The 22,823-nt window shown below is 41.9% G+C and overlaps 1 protein-coding gene across 6 annotated transcripts in view; it reads right to left on the bottom strand.

Annotated features, from left to right (window-relative positions):
* Positions 1-22,823, bottom strand: part of LRRC56 (leucine rich repeat containing 56) — a 69,117-nt gene that overhangs the window by 41,000 nt on the left and 5,294 nt on the right. For 5 of the 6 annotated variants that reach the window (XM_075426450.1, XM_075426449.1, XM_075426454.1 and 2 more), the window contains exons 3-4: positions 15,453-15,617; positions 2,299-2,386 (exon numbers count right to left, since the gene is read on the bottom strand). In XM_075426450.1, the coding sequence (XP_075282565.1) occupies positions 2,299-2,386; positions 15,453-15,617 (253 nt within the window). Of the gene's footprint in view, positions 1-2,298; positions 2,387-15,452; positions 15,618-16,023; positions 16,137-22,823 lie in introns of all 6 variants that reach the window. The other variant, XM_075426453.1, reaches the window with a different exon arrangement.

Here is a 22,823-nt window from a genome sequence, read left to right as displayed (position 1 = left end):
TGCAAGGTTCCAGGTGACCCAGAGTAATGTGCAGTCTTGCAACTCTTTTTACCTGGCCATTTGAGAGCTTGCACAGGCTATTTTGTCTTTGCACATAAAACCAGGTAAAACAATACTGTGTACTGAGTGCAAATTTATCATCCAAACAAACAATTTCTTGATGATAAAGGTGCTCTTACCCACCTTCTGCAACTGAGGAATACAGTAAGAACAAAGTTAAGTGATTCAATATGACTACAAAGAAAGCTAATTAGCCAGGTTTGGAATGCAAACACAAACACCAAATTGCAGAGTGGTCCAGGCTGGTGCGGATGGCCAGAGGTCTTGAGCCCAGCCTTCTGCTCAGAGCCAGGTCTTCTGTGAGATCAGACCAGGGTGCTCAAGGCTTCACCCAGCCAGGTCTTGAAAACCTCGAAGGATGGAGACTCAAAACCTCTCTGGATACCCCTATTGTTAAACTGTTCTAATGGTGGAAAAGTTTTTCCTTCTGTCATACTGGCAATTTTGTCATTCCAGCTGGTCTGGTTCTTACCCTGCTCCTTCCCTCAGGCTATTTATCCAGACCCTGTGACCAGAGACCACGTCAGCAGCACACAGCTTCAGGGGCAGGCAGCCAATGAGGAGCATGTAATGAGCCCCGCACCTTCAACAGCAGCCTTGCTTACACCATTCACATGGAAGGTCCAAACTGCCCTGTGATACTCCTAAAAATACAGGGCTTACTCCGTGCAACTCAAAATCCGCAGTCATGTGAAAAAAAAAAAAAACTGCAAGGAACTTACAATCACTGGAAGCATTAAGTGGCAAACTTTCTGCCCTAGCCACCTGCTGACATTTGCAAAGAGATTTTCACAGGGAGGAAATTCAGAAATGCACTTTAAAAAGAAAAAAAAGAAGACAGAAGGAAATTCAGCTTGGTCTTGATGTTCTGTTGTTCTCTAAAGCAGTGGGGACCTGCAGCTGCTTGTTTTTATAGCCCTCATTGGCCAGCTCTTGGTGCAAATGGTGGGACATACACATGGTGCAAATTATTTGTAACATGGGAATCGTGCTCTGTATTCCGTAAAAGTTGCAAAAGCCTAACCATGGGGAGCAGAAAGAAAGGAATTTATTCCACTAACGGAAAGGAAAGTGAAGTACGGAGTGAAAAAGGTTAAACATTTTGCTAGCTTGTCACAGTTAACATAAAATGGCATAGGAATGGGAGCACCACTTTCAAGCATTGTAGAAATGGCATAATGAGATTTTTTTATCAACTCTAGGAACCATGACCAAATAGATTATGATCTATGAAAGATTACCTTAAAATATCAAGTCTCTATCAGAAAGAGACCTATTTATGAAATGAACAGAATAACCAATACAAAGTGGCTATGTAATTCAAGACAAAAGCCCCCTTCACTGTACTTGCTTAAGCATTCTTGGCAAGTTGACATCAAAAGACCCACTAAAGCTGATCGGCTGTTACATTATAGTCACTTGCACATGAAAATGAACTGCTTGGCTGAAAACACCAGCACCCACTTTTGGGGACGTGACTCGGTTTGGCACAGAGAATACTACCCTGCAGTAGTTACTCTCAGCTTCAATGTAGCAGAAGGTGGATGTGGTTGTGATGGGAATCCACATGAGATAAAATGACTGCCAGCACTGGAAAAAAGGAGGGTTTCATGTTCTCACTGTTAACACACTACAGAGGTAATTCCTTTGGTACTTCCTTACTTCCTCAGTGCAGTGATGATGACATAGAAATTAATCACAAACATTAGGGCTGTTTGGGGCTCATCAAAATGATGTATCTATAGGACCTTCCTCAAGCACATCATCCAGCACAGCTTGATGAGGCAGTACAGGACGCAAAGACAGGCTGCTGGCAGCATGAGCAGCCCGATACCACAAGCGATTTCTCAGCCACAGGGGAATCTTACAGTGGAGAGAAACTGAATTTTGGCTACTGTTTCGCTAGAGTAGTACTAGGTACTCTAGAGGGCAAGGTAATCAGTAAACGCTCATTTAGGGCCTAGAGGCATATCATTCCAGAGGAACTTGTTCAAACTAAGTGGCTTTACACAGAAGTGGTCTCCCTCATCCCATTGTCATAGTTTTCAGTTCTATTTAGAGCCTCCCAGAAGAAAACAGAGATCAAGGAGTGAGAGGTAACAGTGAGATCATGTTTCAGGATCTCTTGAGCAGGACAGTACTTTACACTGGCTATTGGTTTCCAAGTCCCCAGTCCTGCTTCAAAACACAATAAAGCAAAATTTGAAACAGTGAGCAGAAGAGAAAGTGTTTTCTTACCAAAGTTTCCCAAGCTGATCTCTCTTGTATCTACTCGCATCTCTAGGGCCTTCACTTGTCGCAGATCATCTACTCCTGTCAAAACTTTCTGTAAAGGTAAGCAGAGATATATGTGTACTCTTATGCAATAAACCAGATGACACAGGAGCAAAAAAGGTGTAGAAAAGTTTTCAACCAGTGCTTTGTCAACATATACTACAGGTCAAAATGGCTAGATGTGCGGTAACACTGAAATAAATTTAGTATTCAAAGACCTTTCTTCCTTGTAGCTCCAGATAATTCTAGTCACACATAACTTCTACATTGCTTAAAGAGTCAAGGCTGAGGTTGCATTCAAGCTACAAATCAACAACAGACCTACATACCATTTAACTTATTTAAACAGTATGTCCGTGCTTTAAGATTTGCGTAAGTCTTCAGCAGACAGGAAGGTGTTACCCTAAAGTGTTACCTGTAATCAAAAAGGCACTAGGTAATAAAACTCTACAAAACACACTGTTTAGCCTTTTAGCTCAAAACTATGAAAAGAAAGCATGATTTTAGCTCAATCAGGTCACTTTTCTGAAAGAAGCCAACACTAATTACAAGAATTACAAATTCTTTTGAAAAGATCTAGGCAATGCAAATAGAAGCCTCCATTTTTGCAAAATCTTAGTAACAGGATGAACCACTGCATTAAGCAAGGGGGTGTGTGTGCATACAGGATCTTTGCTATCTTGTCACAGGATCTTTCCTTATATCCTAAAGTCTGTGTTGATATGTACATGTAGATTTTGCCTTGGCAGAGGTAAGCAGGAGGACAGAAACAAGCTGAAGCTATACGCAGAGGAGAGAGGGAAGCTCTAGGACAGCCAGTGAAAACTACAGCAAGACTGTGAAGTCCTAAGACTCCAGGCTGCAATCCCACAAGCAGCTGAAGCGATCTCACATTACCATTGATCTCATCCCCTGTTCCTTCCTGCTATGAACCAGCTACTCTCTCCCCAGCTTCCCTCACCCAGGCTACATGTCCCACCACCTCCTTTGCATCAGCTTTGCGTGCTTAGGGGATGCTTCCATGCATGAATTCAAAAAACAGACCAGGAGGGAACTGTATCCCTTTTTCCTGATGGGTTAGTGGTTCATGGAGGGGTCTGAAACACTTCCCGAGAGCTGAGAAACAAGGCTTTTGCGTCACAGCAACTGCCTGAAAGAGCGGATGCTACGCATAGTGATACAATTGCTAAATTTTCACCTTTCTGTGTCAAAAGAATTAAGACGTGGGGCTAAAAATGTCCCTGGCATCAGGGTCTCCTCCTCAATGATGCAATCAACAGCATTGGTGGAAAGAAGTATTGCCACCTGCCTTTTGCCCCTCTAAAAGTGAAGGCAGGAAGTCATTCAACAACTTCCATGTACAGAAGACATGTTTTGTTGGTATTAAAAGTTACCATTCTTTAGTTTGTTTAATAAGGGCAAAATTACTCATTAGAATGGAATGTGTAGGACCACCTCTGTTTCTGAGTTTTGGGAAGAAAAAATAACCATTAGAACATCTAGCTCATTTTGCAGGGAATAATGGTGATTGTGACGTTCCTGCTTATCAAACAAAATTTGTATTGCACAGAAGCGACTGCATTTCATTCACTCGCATGATTCCACATCCTCTTACAAAGGACCAAACATAGTCTGAATGTAACTGAGATGACAGTCTAAAAGGACATGGTTTCCTGAAAAGGCTGAGCATCCCTCCTTGAAAAACTGGCTCCTTTTGTAAGGTCTTGACTTGGACTCCTATGAAACAGAATTATCCAAAATCTTCAATTGCTTTTGAACTGTCTTTAAAACACTTTGTTTAAAATTATTTTTAATCTTGTTTTTTTAAACTGTGATTTTAAGTAGGCTGAGCCTAAGCAAGCTTCTAGACTTTCTTGCCTCCCCAATAGAGTATGAGAAACAAAAGTCTAAGGTGAAAAATTAGGAGTGGCCAATGGCATCCAGAAACTTACTTTCTATGCCCAGATAGAGCCACCACAAGAACAGTTTCGCTGCTGCAAAGAAGGCAAGCTTACCAACCACAGACTACTTTCTCCCCCCTAAGTAAACACAAGATCCTTCACTGCCAGACACATTTCACAGTAATCCTTTTCACCAGATGACACTGTCTGTCATACAGCATGAGAGTACATGAGAAACAAGAGATAGCTGACGTCCTGGCACATAACCATGCACTCGGATTGCTGGACTTGGACACAAGCTTATTGTAATTAAAGCAAGCTGCTTCTGGAAAATACCTCTGCCCTCCCCATCAAAATAGTCTTAAGAGCCTACATCATTAGAAAAGAGAATAGGAAGAGGTCTCAGAACAAGTAATAAGCTTAGGGTCATACACTTTGTTAGCAGAGTAGCAGAAGGTCCAGGCATCACCTTTCCTTTCTCCTTTGCTATCTGAAAGTTCCATGCACGCTGTCCTTCCACCTCCTGTATTCTAGACAGCCTCCTTTCACAGTTCTGCTCCTTGTTCTTGTCTTTCAAAATCCAAGCATAAAAGCTGCATAAAGTTATATTCGCTCCTCCTCTAGGGTTCCCTGTTCCTTTTTCTCATACCATGGACTACCAGTGTGCTTCACTGCCCTCCTCTTCCTCTTCTAGATCCACCATTTGTACTTTTTCCCCTGTCAGAGATTAGCTGCTTAGCATACCCATATTTTGTACTGCAACAGGCAGAGCTGTGGCTCCAGTGCTGGAAAGGGTTATTGGCTGCCATCACCAGCTCTTTGAACTATAGATAGCCTTGAAGCATGTGCTAACCAGATGTGACAGACTCCATGTGTTCTCAGTCTCCACTTCCCTGTTCTGCTTTTCCAGCAGTCTCTGGGAAAATCTCTGTCCTTCCATCTGCTGATGCTGAGGAGATGCTTGGAGAGTTTGGAACCCATTGGCTATGGGATGCGAAAACTATTGTACTGCATGAATGAAATGAGAAACACTCTCAGGTCGAGGACATGAGCTCATTTAAAGGTACTAGAAGCACAGAGGCCCCAGGTGTTGACGGCAAGCTAGTTAGCAAGCAGAAGGCCAGGGCAGCAGTTCAAGAGAAGGTTACGTGGTGAATGTTTCCTGTGGAAGATAGGACACTCCTACTCCCCAGACACCATTCTCAGCACACTGGTGAAGCTGGAAGTGTGATACATCTCATGTGTCACAGCTAAAATTCTAGCACCAGGAATGGGGGAGATTTAGGGAAGGACATGGAAACATTTAAAATAAAGAATACATGTTTAGCTGGATCTCCCTTTTATGTTTAATTTCAAAGCACAGTACCCTTCATCAGAATTTGAAAGGAGCGATATTTAGGAAGAGTTTTGCTGCTATTGGGTAGAAAAAGAAAAAAAAAACAAACCCATGGCCAAACACACTGAAGGTATAATCAGCGGGGATAGAGAGATGTCTGGCACCACACGGCTAGAAGTGATGCTAAGATGCTCTGCATCTCTTCGTTTCTAGGACCATGCCAGGTCTAGGACAGGCTCCTGCCCTAATTCAGAGGTGTCCCACTGTGACTTCAGGTAATGACTGCCTGCCCACAACTCAAAGGGCAGTTTCGACAACCAGGGACAGAAGGTATCTGCCTGTACCCCAGGAATGATTACAGACATGAAGGTGCTGTGCCATCTAGGGATTTCTTTGGTTGTTTACAGCTGCTCAGCCTAATGTAGAGCAGACAAAAAGGGACGAAGGATCTATTCTAGGCAAAGAGCTGGATATACTCAGAGTTATTTTACATCAAAAAGGTACCTTGAAAAAAATAACTATAATTCCAGGCTGATTGTTGGCATCCAGACACAATTCTGCTTGCCGCCCTTCTACTGCCCAGTGCAGTAGTTATTGGTTAGAAAGAGAAGGAGGATGTTTTCTGAAGAATCAAACATCAAACTCTTTCTGGCACACGACGCTCAAGAAGGTGGCCCAACAGCTTGATTCTAGGCAGCAAGCGTTACATGCCACCCTAAATTTGTTTATTTGAAAGGACAGATTTCCATGGCAAAGCACTGCAATTCTTTGAAGAGGAATAAATGATAAGTAAAACAAAGTCAGATAAAGTTCACTTCACATTTTTTCATCTCCTTCAAAACAGTAGTATAACTGTTTTCCGTGAGATCATGCAGAAGCTATTGGTAAATAATTTAGCCAGAATTTTAAGAAGCAACTCCTTAATGGCTCACAAACCATTCCTATTCTGCAAAATGTCTGGACAATATCTAACCAAAGAGCGTGCACTAATTTGGAAAGCTTTTCCTCTGAATGACAAGAGCCAATAAGTATTCTGTAAAAAATTGCAAGTGAAAAATACTTTAGTGCTTGCAGAGCTTCCCAACTGGCAGAACAGTCACCTGAGGACGCTGGGAAATCCAGTTCAAGCCCCACTTGCAGCTCTCTGTATATTCCTTAATTGGCAAATAATATCTGTTCACTTAAAGCTGGTGTATACAACTGATTTCTTCTCTCTTCCCTAGATTTTTCACATACTCTAAGAAAAGTAGATATGTTGCTGAAGAGCATGTTGTGTGCAGCTGTCAGAGAAGCATTTCCAGCTGTGCATTTATTTTGCTGATCCTGGTTAATTTGGCTAAGACAGGAATTCCTGAGTGGTGAACTGCTTTTCTTTTAATACTACACCTGTATGCAAATACTAGATTCATGTCCATTCATGTGTTCATTGCTTTTTGCAGGGATTTTATTTCAAATTCCCAACTCAAGGATAATCTCTCCCTGCAGAAAAAAAACCAAACATTGCTACAAGCATGACAAAATATTTCTTTACTAGAACGTTAACAAGGTTTTGAGTGCTTCTAAGTCAAGGGATTTTTCAGTCCGAGGGAACAGAACAACGCTGTGGCCCCACATGCAATTTTCCTTTCAAAATGGCTACATGCTGTAGATGCCCATAATTACAATATTTAGCTGTATTTCACTATTTTCTGCATATACATACAAATACATTCTTCTTTCAGCTCAGATGAAAAGATTAGCTGTTTGATCCGTGATGAAGAGAGATCTTCTTGGTTTATATGAAAAGCGTAGATGAAGGCAAAGGTTATGAAATTTAAGTGGTGGTGGATGCATGAGTAAAAATGTTTTTATTCTCATGTTGAAGCCTCCAAGTCACGCCAATGGATCTACACAGATAGGCCCCTGCCTAGTCTTGCCATCTCCAGTTCAGCCCCCCTCTACCCGCGCTGGGGATTCACAGTACTGACACCTTCTCTTTTTAAACCAGTATTAAGGGTCTGATGCTGCAAGGTGCTGGGAGATCTCCAAACTATCGCAAACTTCAAAGGGCGCATGGGGCACCAGAAGCTACATGTAGGCTTGCTGATCTCCCAGAAACAGCCTGTATCATTTCTTTAGGAGGAAATAAGCTCAGTTTTAACTATGTGCTGAATTCACAAGCAGGTCAGGAATGGACAGGATAGTAGATATTCTTACAACAATTTTTGCTTTAAATTCATTTTAAGGATTTACTTTCCCTCTCATAGATATAAAAAAAGTCATACCCCCAAATTAAATATTTTTCTTGCGTAATAATTAGGTGCATAATAAGTAGCTACAATCATTGCTTAACGTTGTGTCACGGAACATGCAAAACTCAAGACTGTAATCTGCCATTTTATGTTAGCTAAGCAGCTGTGATTGTATGCAAATGAAAATCTGTATATGCACATGTATGCATATAAATGTAAAGATTCCTGGTGTGACAATTTGAATGTAAAATATCAGATGCAAGTAAGTAGCAAGATGAACACTCATATAACAACTACAAGCCTTCACTGTAGTAAAGGCACTAGTGTTGGGATAAGAACCTATGAAAGGAAAGCTTTGAAACTAAATGAGGCTTTGTAATTTTCTTCCTGTTCACAGTATTATGTTTACTACTATCTGCCGCCTTGAGCAATCTGATCTAACTTTGAAACTAGCTGTGCTTTGAGCAGAATATCTAACGGGAAGACCTCCTAGAGGTCACTTCAAATATTTTTAAACTATTATTTTTAAAATTACTATACAATTCTAATTCAGCAGATCCAAATTCAGTCAGTTACTTCCATCTCCTTGACTCCACTTAATTTATCAAAATTCTACACTTGCTTCCTTGATCTCTCGGCTTTTTTTCTCAAATCCATTTAGCTTACAACTGAGAGGAAAACTTTCTGCCAAGGAAAAAAGGAAATGATTGAGTCATTTCAGCAAGAATCCAATCTGTTGTTCCAGGACCCTCCAGGATTTTCTTCTCCCCATGAGGATGAGTGCATACCATATGAAATACACCCTAACCTCCTGAGCAAAACTAAACACCATTTCCGAACATGTGTTCTTGAGTTTAGAAAACATGATTAATTGGAGCAGGATCAATAAATAGCAAAATAAATAGAATACTTCCTTTCTTCTCTAAAGATCATGCACAAACGTGATTAGTTTTGATAACGTGACAATATCTGGAAGACATTTGACCTTGTAAAATGAGTTTATTCTGAGAAGTGGAATGCTTTTTGTGGAAGTCGGGAAAAGATCCTTTGTGAATGGCAGGGAGGGGATGAGGGTTAATAGAACAAAATAAAAATCTGATTCAAGACAGGTAGAGCCCTTAATTTCAGTTCCTCCACACTTAATGAGAAACTTGTGCTACAACCCTAATAAAGTTAAAAATTAATTGCAATGTATTGCCCTTTAATAGCCAGCGTTCAGAACAAAGAGAGAAAGGGGAAATTTGTTCAGCCTGGTATTCTACAACTTCTGACAACAACACGTAAGCACAACACAAGTACAGGCAGAGCAGGGAGCTGGAAGTATTAATAGGGTAGGTACAAACGGAAAAGCAAAAACATCTATTCATATAGATGAAGATTAAACAGTACAACAGAAAATTGACATTGATAGCAGCAGAAACAACAAAAAGAGCATCTAATGATACCAACCCTTGCATCAAAAGCTTTTGACCTGTAGCTTGGATGAAGAGTATTCAAATATAGAAGAGCATTACATGACATCACAGCAAGAGCAATGGCAGCAAGCAGAAACTACAGAAGATGTGATTAACATCACAGAGATATGGAATAACACAGGATTTCAAAGTGAACATTATGCTGAAACAAGGCCACGGAAGACCACAAATCCTGTAGTGAGTGAGCATAAGATTTAAGCGAAGTGAGGTGAAGATCTGCTATGGAGAGGAAGAGAACAGGCAAGGGACCAATGTCTTTGCAGAAGTTGTCTTGTGTGCTTGTCCTGGGTTGGGCCAGGACAGGGTTAATTTTCACCAGAAGCCAGGAGCGGACACAGCCAGGTGGGCTGACCCAATCTGGCCAAACAGAGCAGGGTATTCCATACCATGTGCCGTCATGCTGGGTTCTGGCTGGGGGGAGCTGGGTGGCGGGAAGGCAGTCGTGGCTCGGGAGCACGTGGGGCACTGGGTGGTGAGAGTGGCTCTGTGCATTCTGCTGTTTGTGTTGTGTATTCTCCTTACTGGTATTGATGTTGTTATTGCTCCCTTTGTTTGCTGTTCTGTTAAACTGCCCTTATCCCGACCCACCTGTTTCTGCCTGTTTCTTTCCATTCTCTTCCCCACCCCAGCAGGGGGAGAGGCGGCAGAGCAGCCGTGTGGCCCTTTTGTTGCCGGCCACAGCCAAACTATAACATTAAATTTGGCACCCAAGCATGGGGCAGGGATAACGGCAGGGCTGAGCAGAATGTGTTAAAACAACTTTCTTAGATTTTATTATACACATTTATTGTGTTAGTTAAATAGTCGCCGGTAAAAAATGTTTCTGACTTCGATCAAGTGGCTGTGGTATGCGAACCTGTACCTGCTGTACGTGTTCCCTGTGGTGATGTTCATCATCGCTGGGAAGAGGATCAGGATTATGGTTTTGCTGTACTGTATAACATCGACTTATGACATGGTAACATCACTGGGCATGAAATTAGGCTTGTATTTGCATGCGGCACTGCGGTCATTTCCATACCTCGGATTCTATCTCTCAGAATTTATTAATAATCAAACCCACTCTGTGGGGAAAACCGGAGGGGATGCTTTCCCCCACTCTTTCACCTCCCCTCTCTCCTTCAGGCTGGTCCTAACAGCTTTTGAGAATTTTGAGTACCCCTGGGATGCTCAGGCAAGCATGTTTCTATTGTTATGCCTCCTGAATGGGTTGCAGGTCTTGTTTAGGGTTAAACAAGTAGTTAACAACATCGTGCAGAGAACTGCCTCGGGGCTGGATAGCTCTGAGTGGCTGGGTGTGTGGGACAGCATGGGCAGGTGTCTAGGGCAGTGGGCACCCCCGGTGTTTTTGAAACTCACCCCTGAGCAAGTGCAGAATCCCGACAAACTAGTAAAATATTTGCAAAAAGTGTGCTGCCACCTTGGGAGCTCCAGAGAGACACAAATCACCACAACGTGCTGGGGTCTGGCCCATGCCTACCGAGCCCTGTTCTCCCCCTAAAGGGGAAGGGGGGGGGGGGAATGAAGCAGCAGGCACTGTGACTGGTGCTGCCCCCCCAGCCGGCCCTGCAGCCACTCCAGCCCAGCAGGCAGGCACAGCCCCCCCGACTGGCACCATGGCTGTCACTGCCATGACCACAGGGGCTGCCCTGGCTTCCCCGGCGGGCACGGCAGCTGCTCCAGCTCTGGCAGCAGGCATTGCGGCTGAGCCCAAAAACCAACCTGTGCCGGTAGCAGTTGCCCCTGTACACAAAAAGAAAGATGCAAAGAAATCAGATCACACCTTTTAGAGAGTCCTTTACAATGATGACTGCTAATGTAGACTGCTACTGTTCTCACTACTAAATAGACTGTTATCCCCCTGGGAAAAGGACAAAATGAGTAAAATGTGCAGGTGGAGACAAGGCTGCAGGCTGCAATCCAAGGCACCCAGTCTTCACAGATTCTGCACAGCTAGACATTTCAGGCTCCTGAGCTCAAACTGAAACTAATGCAAGATAGAACATTGCAAGGGCAAAGAGTAAAGCTGACTACATACCTGTTGTGGTATAACTTGGCAGCCGGCAACTTGAGCCACTTGCTCATCCCTCCCCTTCCTCCCCAGCGGGATGGGGAGGAGAAATGGACAAAAGGGGAAACTTGTGGGTTCAGATAAAGACAGTTTAATAGACAATGAAGTAAATACTACTACTACTAGTAATGATAATAATAAGAAAGGTCTATGGAATGTGGAAAGAGGGGCAGGCCACTTGGGAAGAGTACAGGAATGTTGTCAGCGCATGCAGGGACACAACGAGGAAGGCTAAGATCCACCTGGCATTAAATCTGGCAAGGAATGTCAAAAACAACAAGAAGGGCTTCTTCAAGTGCATCAGCAGCAAAGGGAAGATGAGGGAAAATGTGGGGCCACTGCTGAACGAGGTGGGTGCCCTGGTGACGGAGGATGCAGAGAAGGCAGAGCTACTGAATACCTTCTTTGCTTCAGTCTTCAGTGCCAAGGCCGGCCCTCAGGAATCCCAGGCCCCGGAGGTAAGAGAAGAAGCCCACAGAGAGGATGACTTTCCCTTGGTCGAGAAGGATTGTGTGAGAGATCATTTAAGCTATCTGAACACCCACAAATCCATGGGCCCCGATGGAATGCACCCATGAGTGCTGAGGGAGCTGGCGGATGTCATTGCTGAGCCACTCGCCATCATCTTTGAGAGGTCCTGAAGGACAGGAGAGGTGCCCGAGGACTGGAGGAAAGCCACTGTCACTCCAGTCTTCAAAAAGGGCAAGAAGGAGGACGCAGGGAACTACAGGCCGGTCAGCCTCACCTCCATCCCAGGAAAGGTGATGGAGCCGCTCATTCTAGAGGTCATCATCAAGCAAGTGGAGGAAAAGAAGGTTATCAGTAGTCGTCAGCATGGATTCACCAAGGGGAAATCATGCCTGACCAATTTGATAGCTTTCTACGATGACATGACTGGCTGGGTAGATGAGAGGAGAGCAGCGGATGTTGTCTACCTCGACTTCAGCAAGGCTTTCGACACAGTCTCCCATAACATCCTCCTAGGGAAGCTCAGGAAGTGTGGGCTGGATGAGTGGTCGGTGAGGTGGATTGAGAACTGGCTGAATGGCAGAACTCAGAGGGTTGTCATCAGCGGCGCTGAGTCTAGTTGGAGGCCGGTAACTAGTGGTGTCCCCCAGGGGTCAGTACTGGGCCCAGTCTTGTTCAACTTCTTCATCAACGACCTGGATGAAGAGTTAGAATGTACCCTCAGCAAGTTTGCTGATGACACCAAACTGGGAGGAGTGGTGGATACACCAGAAGGCTGTACTGCCATTCAGCGCGACCTGGACAGGCTGGAGAGTTGGGCAGAGAGGAACCTGATGAAGTTCAACAAGGGCAAGGGCAGGGTCCTGCACCTGGGGAAGAACAACCCCATGCATCAGTACAGGCTCAGGGCAGACCTGCTGGAGAGCAGCTCTGTGGAGAGGGACCTGGGTGTCCTGGTGGATGACAGGTTAACCATGAGCCAGCAGTGTGCCCTCGCTGCCAAGAAAGCTAATGGGATCCTGGGATGCATTAGGAGGAGTGTGGCCAGTAGGTCAAGGGAGGTTCTCCTCCCCCTCTACTCTGCCCTATTGAGGCCCCATCTGGTGTACTGCGTCCAGTTCTGGGCTCCCCAGTTCAAGAAAGATGAGGAGCTACTGGAGAGAGTGCAGCGGAGGGCTACAAGGATGATGAGGGGACTGGAGCATCTCTCCTGCGAGGAAAGGCTGAGGGAGCTGGGCTTGTTTAGCCCAAAGAAGAGAAGGCTGAGAAGGGATCTTATAAACGCCTACAAATATCTTCAGGGTGGGTGTCACACAGCAGTTACCAGGAGGAAAATTAACTCTGTCCCAGCCAAATCCAGGACAGTATCTCAGAACAAAAACCTTCCTCGTTGAACATTCATCAGGTGTCCAGAAATCTGTCTATGCAACACTGCAGAACTGGGGCCTATGCCCTTATTTGAATGTGAAATAATTTTACTTTAATGAGCATGTATTTTAAAAATCTATTAGTTTCCTTCTCAGAGCACTTCAGCGAATACAATCAATAACTCCTAAAATATTCACAACTGAGCAACAATCAAGAACACATTGCAAGTGTACCAAGCAAAACAACGTTTCAAACCATTTAGTTATCAATGGCATGTGGTTCTTTAAAAAAAAAACAAAAAACAACTTGTTTCGCATTAAATGTTTGCACAGTGTCTCTATTTTTACATTTGCAAATCCAGAGGAAGTAAATTTATGGAAGTAGTGGTTTCCATTTGATCAACATAAAGGTCAAAGAACAGATAGATTAGATATGTTATTAAAACAAAGTACAAACATTGCTAATGTTTCCTTGACGATGTCATAAAATTTTTCCTCTGAGCAGGAAGTTTCACAGCTATGCCAACACAAATGTCGAGTTCCAAGGTCTGGAAATAGCTGTGTCCAGAAAAATTAGTAGGACAGTATGCATCCATTTAGAAGAGTCTTTGAAATGGAATTCCTTACAAATGTTAATATACATAATCTTACAGAGGCAAGACTCGATTAAGTTCAAGAGGTTACATATGAATAATAAAGGGATTTTTCCCATTTTTAAAAACAGCCTAGCACTGTGGGAGAATTTAACTTCTGATCTGTACTTTAAAAAAAATTACAAAATAATAAACTGCAGCTTAATAGGATGTGGGTAATATTGCCTTGCCTACACTTTTCTGCTTACAATTTACTGTGAGCAAAAAGCTGCAGAGCTTCAGAAAGAGAAGAATTCCATGCCAGCGAAAGAACTTCCTAAGGGTTTAATTCAGAGTTTACTGAAGTCAGAGAGCAGCTGTTTTGGTTACTCTAATGGGCTTTGGTTCATGCCCTAAGAAAACAGACTAATCTGAGAGCTTCCCATTTGATTTATACAGGGTACTATAGGCCACAAACACATTAGACTGGTCAAACTCTACACCAGATTCCAAAAAACAGACCCAGAAGTTGTCAGAGTTTCACACGAGCCAAAGGAAAGTAAATGGCATAGATCATAAGATCATATAACAATTTTTCTCTAGAAAGCTTAAAATACACACTCTGGAGAAAATGATTTTTGCATCTCCAAACATTTTATAAACACTAAAAGACTTAGCTACTAAGAGAAGAATAGTTCTGAGAGCAATGTGCTGTGTAGTCTATAGCTCATGATCAAAAGGGTGACTGGTATATAGTTAGTGAGTGGAGTAAACCTGCAGCTGGAATATTCCCCCTGCAGAAGCTAGTGTCTCTCCACATTGTCTCTCTGTGCAGTGGATGCACAGAGGATGATGGACACTGCGATCACCACCCTGCCCACTGGGAGCTTCTGAGCCACAGCCTTGGCCCTATCTGTCTTTGACTAATTTCTATCCAGCTCTGCAACACAGAAAGCTGCAGCTTCTCCCCTTAACTTCTGCTTTCAGCTCTCCCTTCCTTTAGCAGGTTTAAATGAGATTATTTTCTCAGCTCTTAAAGGTCCTGAAGGATTTCACCCTTAATTAGTCTTGAGGAAATACAGCACACTGTGCAACCAAGTATTCCTTCATGAGAGATTTCAGCATGCTACTCGCTTTTAACAGGCTGCACACCAGAGTAATATTCCCCAGTCAGAAAGGAACACAGCTTTCAAATGTGCTTTGAGCTTTCACATGCTTTGATACATACAGAAAGTACTTACAGCACTTGCAGAATATTTTAATTGGCTGCTTAGCAGGACAGAGGATTTCACTAATTCAGAAAAAAAGTTGTACTTTTAAAGTTACATTTCCAATCTCTAGAACAAGGTTAATGTAAAAAGTTTTTTCTGATGCTAAGATTCAAGTACTTCAGAAGGCATAAATGAGACCTGTTCAAATTATAATTATGCTACCTGTACTTTTCTTCGCGCTGCTTCAAGAAAACTGGCAATAAAGACAGCAGCATTCATGCTGGGAATATTTTTTACATGAAACAAGGTGACAGGAGGACAAACATTTGACAAGTTTCCATAAGACGGAATCTACTTTATGCAGAAGTATAATTGTCAAATATGCAACAATCTGCAATCATCACAAGAGCAGCTGCAAGGTTAATACAGCTCTGTATATACCAGTTTGACTCTGATACTTCATTAAAACGCTGAATGTGTACTCACCAGTTTCCTGGGGGAAAGGTATTCATCCATAAGTAGCTCTCCATCATCTTTAATCAGTGGACTGGGATTTAGGTTGCCTTGCCAACTCAAATCAGTCACCCGGACCGCAGCTGAGGCTGGACGAGAAACTCTGCCAGAATTCCACTTCAGGTCCATCTCAGTATGCTATGAACAAAAGGATAACAAGCGATCTGGTATTTTCCCTGTGTTTATTATTTTCCCTTTAGCAAAACCTGTTTTGACTCCCATTGCAAGTCAGCAAGTGCTTATGGAGATACACGTTTCTCTAATCAGAAAGAACCCAAAGCAATGCATCATGTAACATATTCTTCTTTTTCTTCACCCTTAAGAGCTATCCTAGTCCCACATCTCATTCAGCTCTGAGTGTAAGCTTTTACAGCAAACTATCGTTTGCACTTATACAAAAAGCCAGGCACACCTATGGCTCTGTACAATGAAGGTGGTCAAGAGCAAACAACTCAGGACACTAGTCCTTTCCAGTCTCCTCACTACTCCACTCACCCTTCTCTGGTAGCAATGAACTTGCCATCCACATGGGCGTTCTACCTACCCATCCCCTCTTGAGAAATGAGAGCAGCAGTCAGCAAAACTCTTCCAGGCTCCAGGCTACAAGTGCCAGCACCAAGACACATCACCACTTCTCTCCAGTGTTTTGAGCTCTGCCTGTAGGTAGTAAGAACAGCAGCAGTCTGTATTTGCTGTCCCAAATCAAACATACCTGCACAGCTACTGACTGCCCTCTGGGTCAGGCAGGCCATGGCTACCGAATTCTAGTTCTGAAGAGAGTCTGGGAGAAAATAAAATTAAAATACAATTTAAACAACCCTGCGTATGCTTCAAGTGAGGAATGAAGTCCAAAGTTCGAAGATGAAGCACTTCTAAAGTGTCTGTTTCTCAATTCCCAAAGCTATATTCCTTTTACAGAAATATTAACAATTAACTTTGAAATATGAGAATAAGCATATGCACACCCATTAGAGTGAAAAAGCAATCAGCTGTACCCGAATGGTACGAGCATTACTGTGATTTATACAGCTATTTACTACTACTTGGCAGCAAGGAAGTAGCACAGCTGGAAACATTGCTGAAACAACAAAAGGCTAGACTAGAAAAAAGCCTTGTCACTCTGCTGAAGGGACACCTGTAGTTTTCCTCTGTTCTCCACTATGAAGCAATACTTATTCTTAGTGCTGGAAAAGTAATTAAATAATCAAGCTAATCGTAACTGCCTGACAAGGTTTCAGTGGTGGCCAAGACCTGAGAATTACCACCTTCCTTCCCCGTCATACTAATAGACAGTCAAACACAGGAGTGTTTTCTGACAGGAAAAATAGAAGTTCTGACTGCTCAGCGAGTCATCTCTACTCGAGAAGACTGACTGGTTAGTAGGAGAGAGAGGTTTACACCAAAGAGACTTCTTGCTCTGACTTACGTCCAGTCAAAAGTCTTCATCTCTGCACTAGGAAAAGAAAGTCAAAAGACTAAATACCGTCAGAAAAAAATAGCAGCCCTTATCTGAAGAAGAAGAACAAAAGAACTATCCACCAAACCTCTCTCTGCAGGATCTCCCAGCATTAGGAATAGAGGAACCAAGACCTCACACTCCTAAGTGCTCCTTCAATATGCTTAGCAGGGAAAGGCAACCCACACAAAGCAAAAACTAGTTTTCTCAGATCCCTGCATGCACCTGGCAAGCATTCCTATAGAAAAAGCTGACTTCTCAAATGTGCTATGTCTGAGGCACAACAATGTTCAACGCTTAAAAAACATGTTCAAGAACAAATTCTTCAGAAACACATTACTCTTTTCAATCTTTCTTAATGGCTTATGGCTTATAAAAGAAACACCATAAAATGAATTGAGCAGTGACATTTGCAGCTTCTAAAACCTCAGTGTGCCTACAGTAGTATAAGGACAACTTTCATACTTCTGCCTATTAAGTGGGAAAATGGATCTCAAAAACACTACATGCCTTAGTTTTTGGAAGAAAAACTACAGCCCATAAATTTCTATTATCTGTTTCTTTTTCCAAAGAATTCTAGAATTTCTCAGATTTTTTTTCCTCTAATTTCTTTAGAGAAGGTCGGTATGATTTAGTCAATACACTGAGTTGTAACAGCCATCAGTTGTCCAAGGAAATTCAAGAATCTTCTATGATACAAAGGTCTTCTGGTGTTGTCTTTATTTTCCTAAGAAAGAATTATTTGGGTCAATAACTGACTTGTATTAGAAAATCTGCCATATAAATGCTGGAATACTTTGACAGTTGTATAAGACATGTTGGATTATGTGCAAGTACTGGTGGTTCCTTCTAATTCAAGTGAGGATCATTATTATGCAGAGATAATCCCATATGTTATCGGACCCAAGTGGAAAAACAGTCATAAATCACTGAAGTAATGTGTGAGTGCAAAACGTACTAAGATAATAGCAGGATTGTGTAGATTAGGGCTGTAAAGTGTTAATACACTTGCACAAAACAAATTATTGTTCTCCCTACTTTGGTACGTAACTATAACATTTCAGAATGTCCTCCAGTCTTTGAAGCATGTGTTGATACAGCACTTATTTAAGGTTTGACAGGGAGATCAATTTGTGGCTCAATATCTGAAGTAACACTTCCAATTCTATACTTCCCGCTATTGAGCTGCTGCTTGTAATTATTGCAACATTGGATTAGTGAGGAAAAAAGTATTTTCATTACAAATTGTCTGGGATCAAATTGAGTTATTCTCAGCAAACAAAACTATTTTTTTTTTACGTGCTTCCATCACTTCAAAACTTTCTCCAGAGGAGAAAGAATATTCTCCTGAACATGGATCAAAATAACCTCTTCAAAATGAGGATTATGGAAAAGCTAAGGGTGCAGGAATCCTAGTGTTGAGGTATCAGTCTTACACAAAAATCCATAAACCTCCAAAATCTCCAGCACTGTGTAAGAGTGAAAAGGAGGCCTGGTACAACACTTGTGCCCCTACAGAAACAACAGTCAGATCACTCATTTTCATCAGGTCCACCTGACTTTCTGAGACATGTAAAATCATTCCCGTAAAGCCACCTCACCCAGTCATTTAAAACGCTAAAAAGCAAATGAAAAATCTGTGGCTCTGTCAAATGCACAAGACAAGCAACCACTGACCCAAACTAGTGTTAGCCTCAGTGGAACAGTTTACAGGGACTGGAAAGGCTTCATTGTCATTAAGGAAGTCTAAGAAGTCACAAACCTGAAGATTACTCCACAGAGAAGATGGCTGCATTGGATATATGTTGGATCTACACTCTAAATGATAATGCAGGTCATTCCTGCAAGACTTTCTGGGACCAATAAGGATGGAAGCTAACTGCACCTAACACAGACTTTCAACAAATTCACTGGGAGAACAAAGCAACACCAGTAAGCAGAGAGAGTGTCAGGGAAAGAGAAAATGGTTGAAAAAAAAAAAAGGAGGTTTTGTCCTACATGTGAACATTGAGAAGAACAAAAGAATGAAAGAAATCAATGACTTAGTTTTTGCTGGATTTGCATCATAGGTCTTGACTTGGCGGACTCTTACACTTGTGGGTAACTAGAAGTAGATAATCAGTGAGTGCAGGAGAAATCAACGACTAGAGCAGAGAGATGGAAGATCTTGAACTCTACTAACAGCTAATCTGCCGACTTTCCCCATTGCTGCCACTCTCCTTCCCAAAGCAAGTGTGATGATGGTAAGCTGGTCAATTCACAGACATGTTGTGAAAGTTCATTAAAAACATTTTCAATATATATAGAGAAATACAGCTCATAAAGTTCATTATTAAAATTAATTATCCTTGGAACAACATGTTATTCAAAATCCCTGCAGAGTACCATAATTTGCTAGAAAGAAATTGGCAGAGAATAGTTATCTGATGTTCTTAGGGTCCAACAAACTAGTAAAACTCCAATGTTTGATTTTCCTGCTACAAGATTTGTCGAAGGATCAATGATAGGATCATGTATTCTTCATTAAATATATATTAATATGCATTTGAAATACAGCACTTGCCAGAAATGTTTGACTCCATATTAATTATGGCTTCCTAAGTCTCGGAAAGACCCTTCGAATTTTGTGACTAGGCATGATAATTTCTAATGCAGCCTTCAAGACATTACCTAAAGCAATTCAGCTACCATTTAAAAACAAGAAGTCACCAAACAACAGTAATCAACCCAGCTTTACACTAGGAAAGACATATTGCCCTACATATTAACATCCCATGCAAAAATGAATTTCTACTCCCATAGACCAACTTCTCAAACAGCATTCTCTGCAGCTCTGTGGCTACCCATGCCTTCAAAAAGCTCCACTGGACAGGGAGGAGTGCCATTTCAGGTAGGGCACCGCAATCTGTACGTCCTTATCTTCATGTCACCAGCCTAAAAAATCTCTAGAAAAAAATATTTTAGAACCATTGTGCTATCTATCCCTTCATGACAGGAAAGTTGCACTGCAGACTTCCATTTCTCTTGCCCTGCATAATGTAATTTTTATTTGTTTAATCCAGAATCACAAACTACAGTAGTGCCCATACTGTTACCACTGCCACAGAACAAAAGCAAAGAATTCTGTATTTACTAAAGATTTGATAAAGTTTGGTTTATAAGTCCCAAGGGCACTAAGAGTGCCCTTTAAGTGTAATTTTGTGCAAGTGCACTACAGATAACCAATGCTGGAAAATGACTCTTTGGGCAGCTGGAATTTACTATGAAGTCATCAGGAAACTACTCTTAGAATAATCCACCCCTAATGGCAAAACCAGTTCCCGCTACATTTATGCAATATAAAGCATCCTGCAACATACCACTCTATTTTACCAGGTGCACCTTCTAAAAAGTTGAAAAATACAACATCTGACCTAATATTAGTGGGAATCTTTTCTGTATATGACCAAACGATCTTGTTTTAATCTTCTGGCTTTGTTAAGCAGAAGGAGCTAACAACTACTTCAGTAATGCTACTTTAATACCAAGGGATCATGTAAACACTATAAAGAGCATTCATAAATATTCCATTTATGTGCCCCACTAAAGAAAAAAAGCTTTTATGAGAATGCTGAAATATCAAGATATCAATATTCCATTTAACATAATTAAAAATTCACTGACTTCAATGACATTGAATGACTTAAATGACTACAATGATGGTTTTGTTCAACCGTTCAGCCAGTTTGAGGCCTTGGTTCAAGCAGCCAAATTTGCACATAAAGCAAGTGTACCAATTTGCCTCATTATTCACCTTCCTTATTTATGGTTTTACAAGCTGTAAGAGTGCCTGACAGTCCTTTGGGATTACATGTAAATGCTGCTCTACAGTTGCCATGACAATGGTGGGTAACCCTCAGGATCTATGTCCCATGCAGTCCTTGGGGAAAGTTCTTGGGAGCTTCATGGACTTTGTATTACCCCACTGCACAGAGCCGAGTTCAAATGCCATTGCCCAAAGCAGCAGTGATCCCAGAGAAGAAAATGCGCTACAAACCCAGACTAGGTTTGAGCCAACACCTTTGAAATAAAAGGTGTTTCATATTCTTAAAAAACATAGCAGTAATAAATAAAAAGGCAGTGCATTTAACTGCCACCCATTTCTCCTTTATATATTTACAAACTGCACGTATTAAAAAAGCAGGACATATAACACTTTCCCAGATTCTGCCAGCGAGGTTGTAAGTGATGAGAAATTTTTTATCACGTGTGCTGGAAATGTCTCTAAATTAAATCATTCTGGAGGTAGCTTGTCAAATGTTGTCCTGATAGCATGATAAAAAGCAGATCGCTCTCTTTTATATGTGCTATTATGTGTCAAAGAAACACTAAACCGAAGACCAATCAATTGCTTTTGTTTTTTAGAGTCCTGTGGTGGGAGGGTATCAGTGGCAATTTCTGTCTGGCTCCAAATATTCATTGATACTCTATGCAGTGTAAGTCTACAGACAGTGACTATGAACAAGCATGGATTATCTAAATCCTTAGCTGAAACTACAAGATGTTATAGATTGACTTTTTTTTTCTTATACAGGTGAACTTGCTGCTGCAAAAAAATGCTCTCAAGAGGCAGTCTGCCCCAACTCCTTCCCACAATCAGCCTAAGAAAAGCAAAGCAAGGGTCAGCATGTGGGGGTAGCTGGTGAACAACAAGGTTTATGGAAAATAGAGATCTGAGGTGCCTATGCTTTCACTGCCAGCAGGTTGCCAAACGATTTTATGATCATTTCAGTCAGTGAAGGAGACAAGAGTAAATCCCTCATCATTTTAACTTTGCCAACGTAGCCAGGCATCAGGAAGCTGCATTTGTCTTTTCATGGTCAGAATTTTTTATCCAACAGTGTACAGATCTTAAGTAAGGGAGTGACAAGGATGCTCTGTTTAACATCCTCCTGTCCTCACACAGGGGTCCTGTCATGGATAGCTAATGTCAAGGTACACAGGAACCAACGCATCTGTGCTTGTCACACACAGATCCTGCCTTAAATGTAGATGTCACTGGAGCAGAAGATTGGGAAAAATAATTAGTTTAGGCAATTCTAACATTACAGTTTCAGCTTTGTTAAAACAAGAGGTATTCAACTATAAAGTTACTCTCTACAACTATTCCCAAGGTACAGATACTAATTTAAACCACAGCACCAGCTTAATGAAGTCTTTCATCAAGAAATGCTTCGTATCCTTCTTTTTGGGCCTTACCTCTGATATGCTAGTCTTATTTCAGAAGAGAAAATGTACAGGTAAGTGCATTCTGCCAGGCTGAATTAAGATTTGATCTCCTGTTTAATACTCTACAGGTTATCTTAATATCTACTGGGTATTCTGTTAACCTTCAAAGGACAATAACCCAAACAATTATTTTTTCTAAAACATCAGCCAGGTCACTTGTTTACCCTCCTTGCATTCAAAAGCACTAATTCAGCAATTACTTCAATTGCAGATGCTAGGCATGTTGCTGGACAAACCGAACAAAGCAAGGTTTTGCAGAGTCAGTATATTTTTAAGACCAGTAGACACAGTTAGGAAAAGAAGACAGGTTTTAGGGCACCCTTTTCATGTCATGGGCACTTATCCATACTCTCCAAGCTCAATGAGGAAATGTAACTCAGCACCGCAGCTTCAGGTCCCAACTCTGAAAAGACTCATTCATGTGAACAACTTCACATGCAGTGAGTAGGGGGGTCACCCAAGTACAAAGTTCATCACCCAGCTAACCCAAGATAAAGCACCCGCCAGTATCATTTAAAGTATTAACAAAAGCATTCCCACCAGCCTCCCCCCAGCTGTGTATTCTTTCCTCACAACACCTCTGCAAGAGGTGGTCTACAATTAGGTTGAACATCTCTCTG

Source organism: Opisthocomus hoazin, chromosome 7 (assembly GCF_030867145.1).
Source record: "Opisthocomus hoazin isolate bOpiHoa1 chromosome 7, bOpiHoa1.hap1, whole genome shotgun sequence".
Classification (NCBI taxonomy): domain Eukaryota; kingdom Metazoa; phylum Chordata; class Aves; order Opisthocomiformes; family Opisthocomidae; genus Opisthocomus; species Opisthocomus hoazin.
The sequence above is the reverse complement of the archived record's forward strand: the minus strand, read 5'-3'. Positions and strand labels throughout refer to the sequence as shown.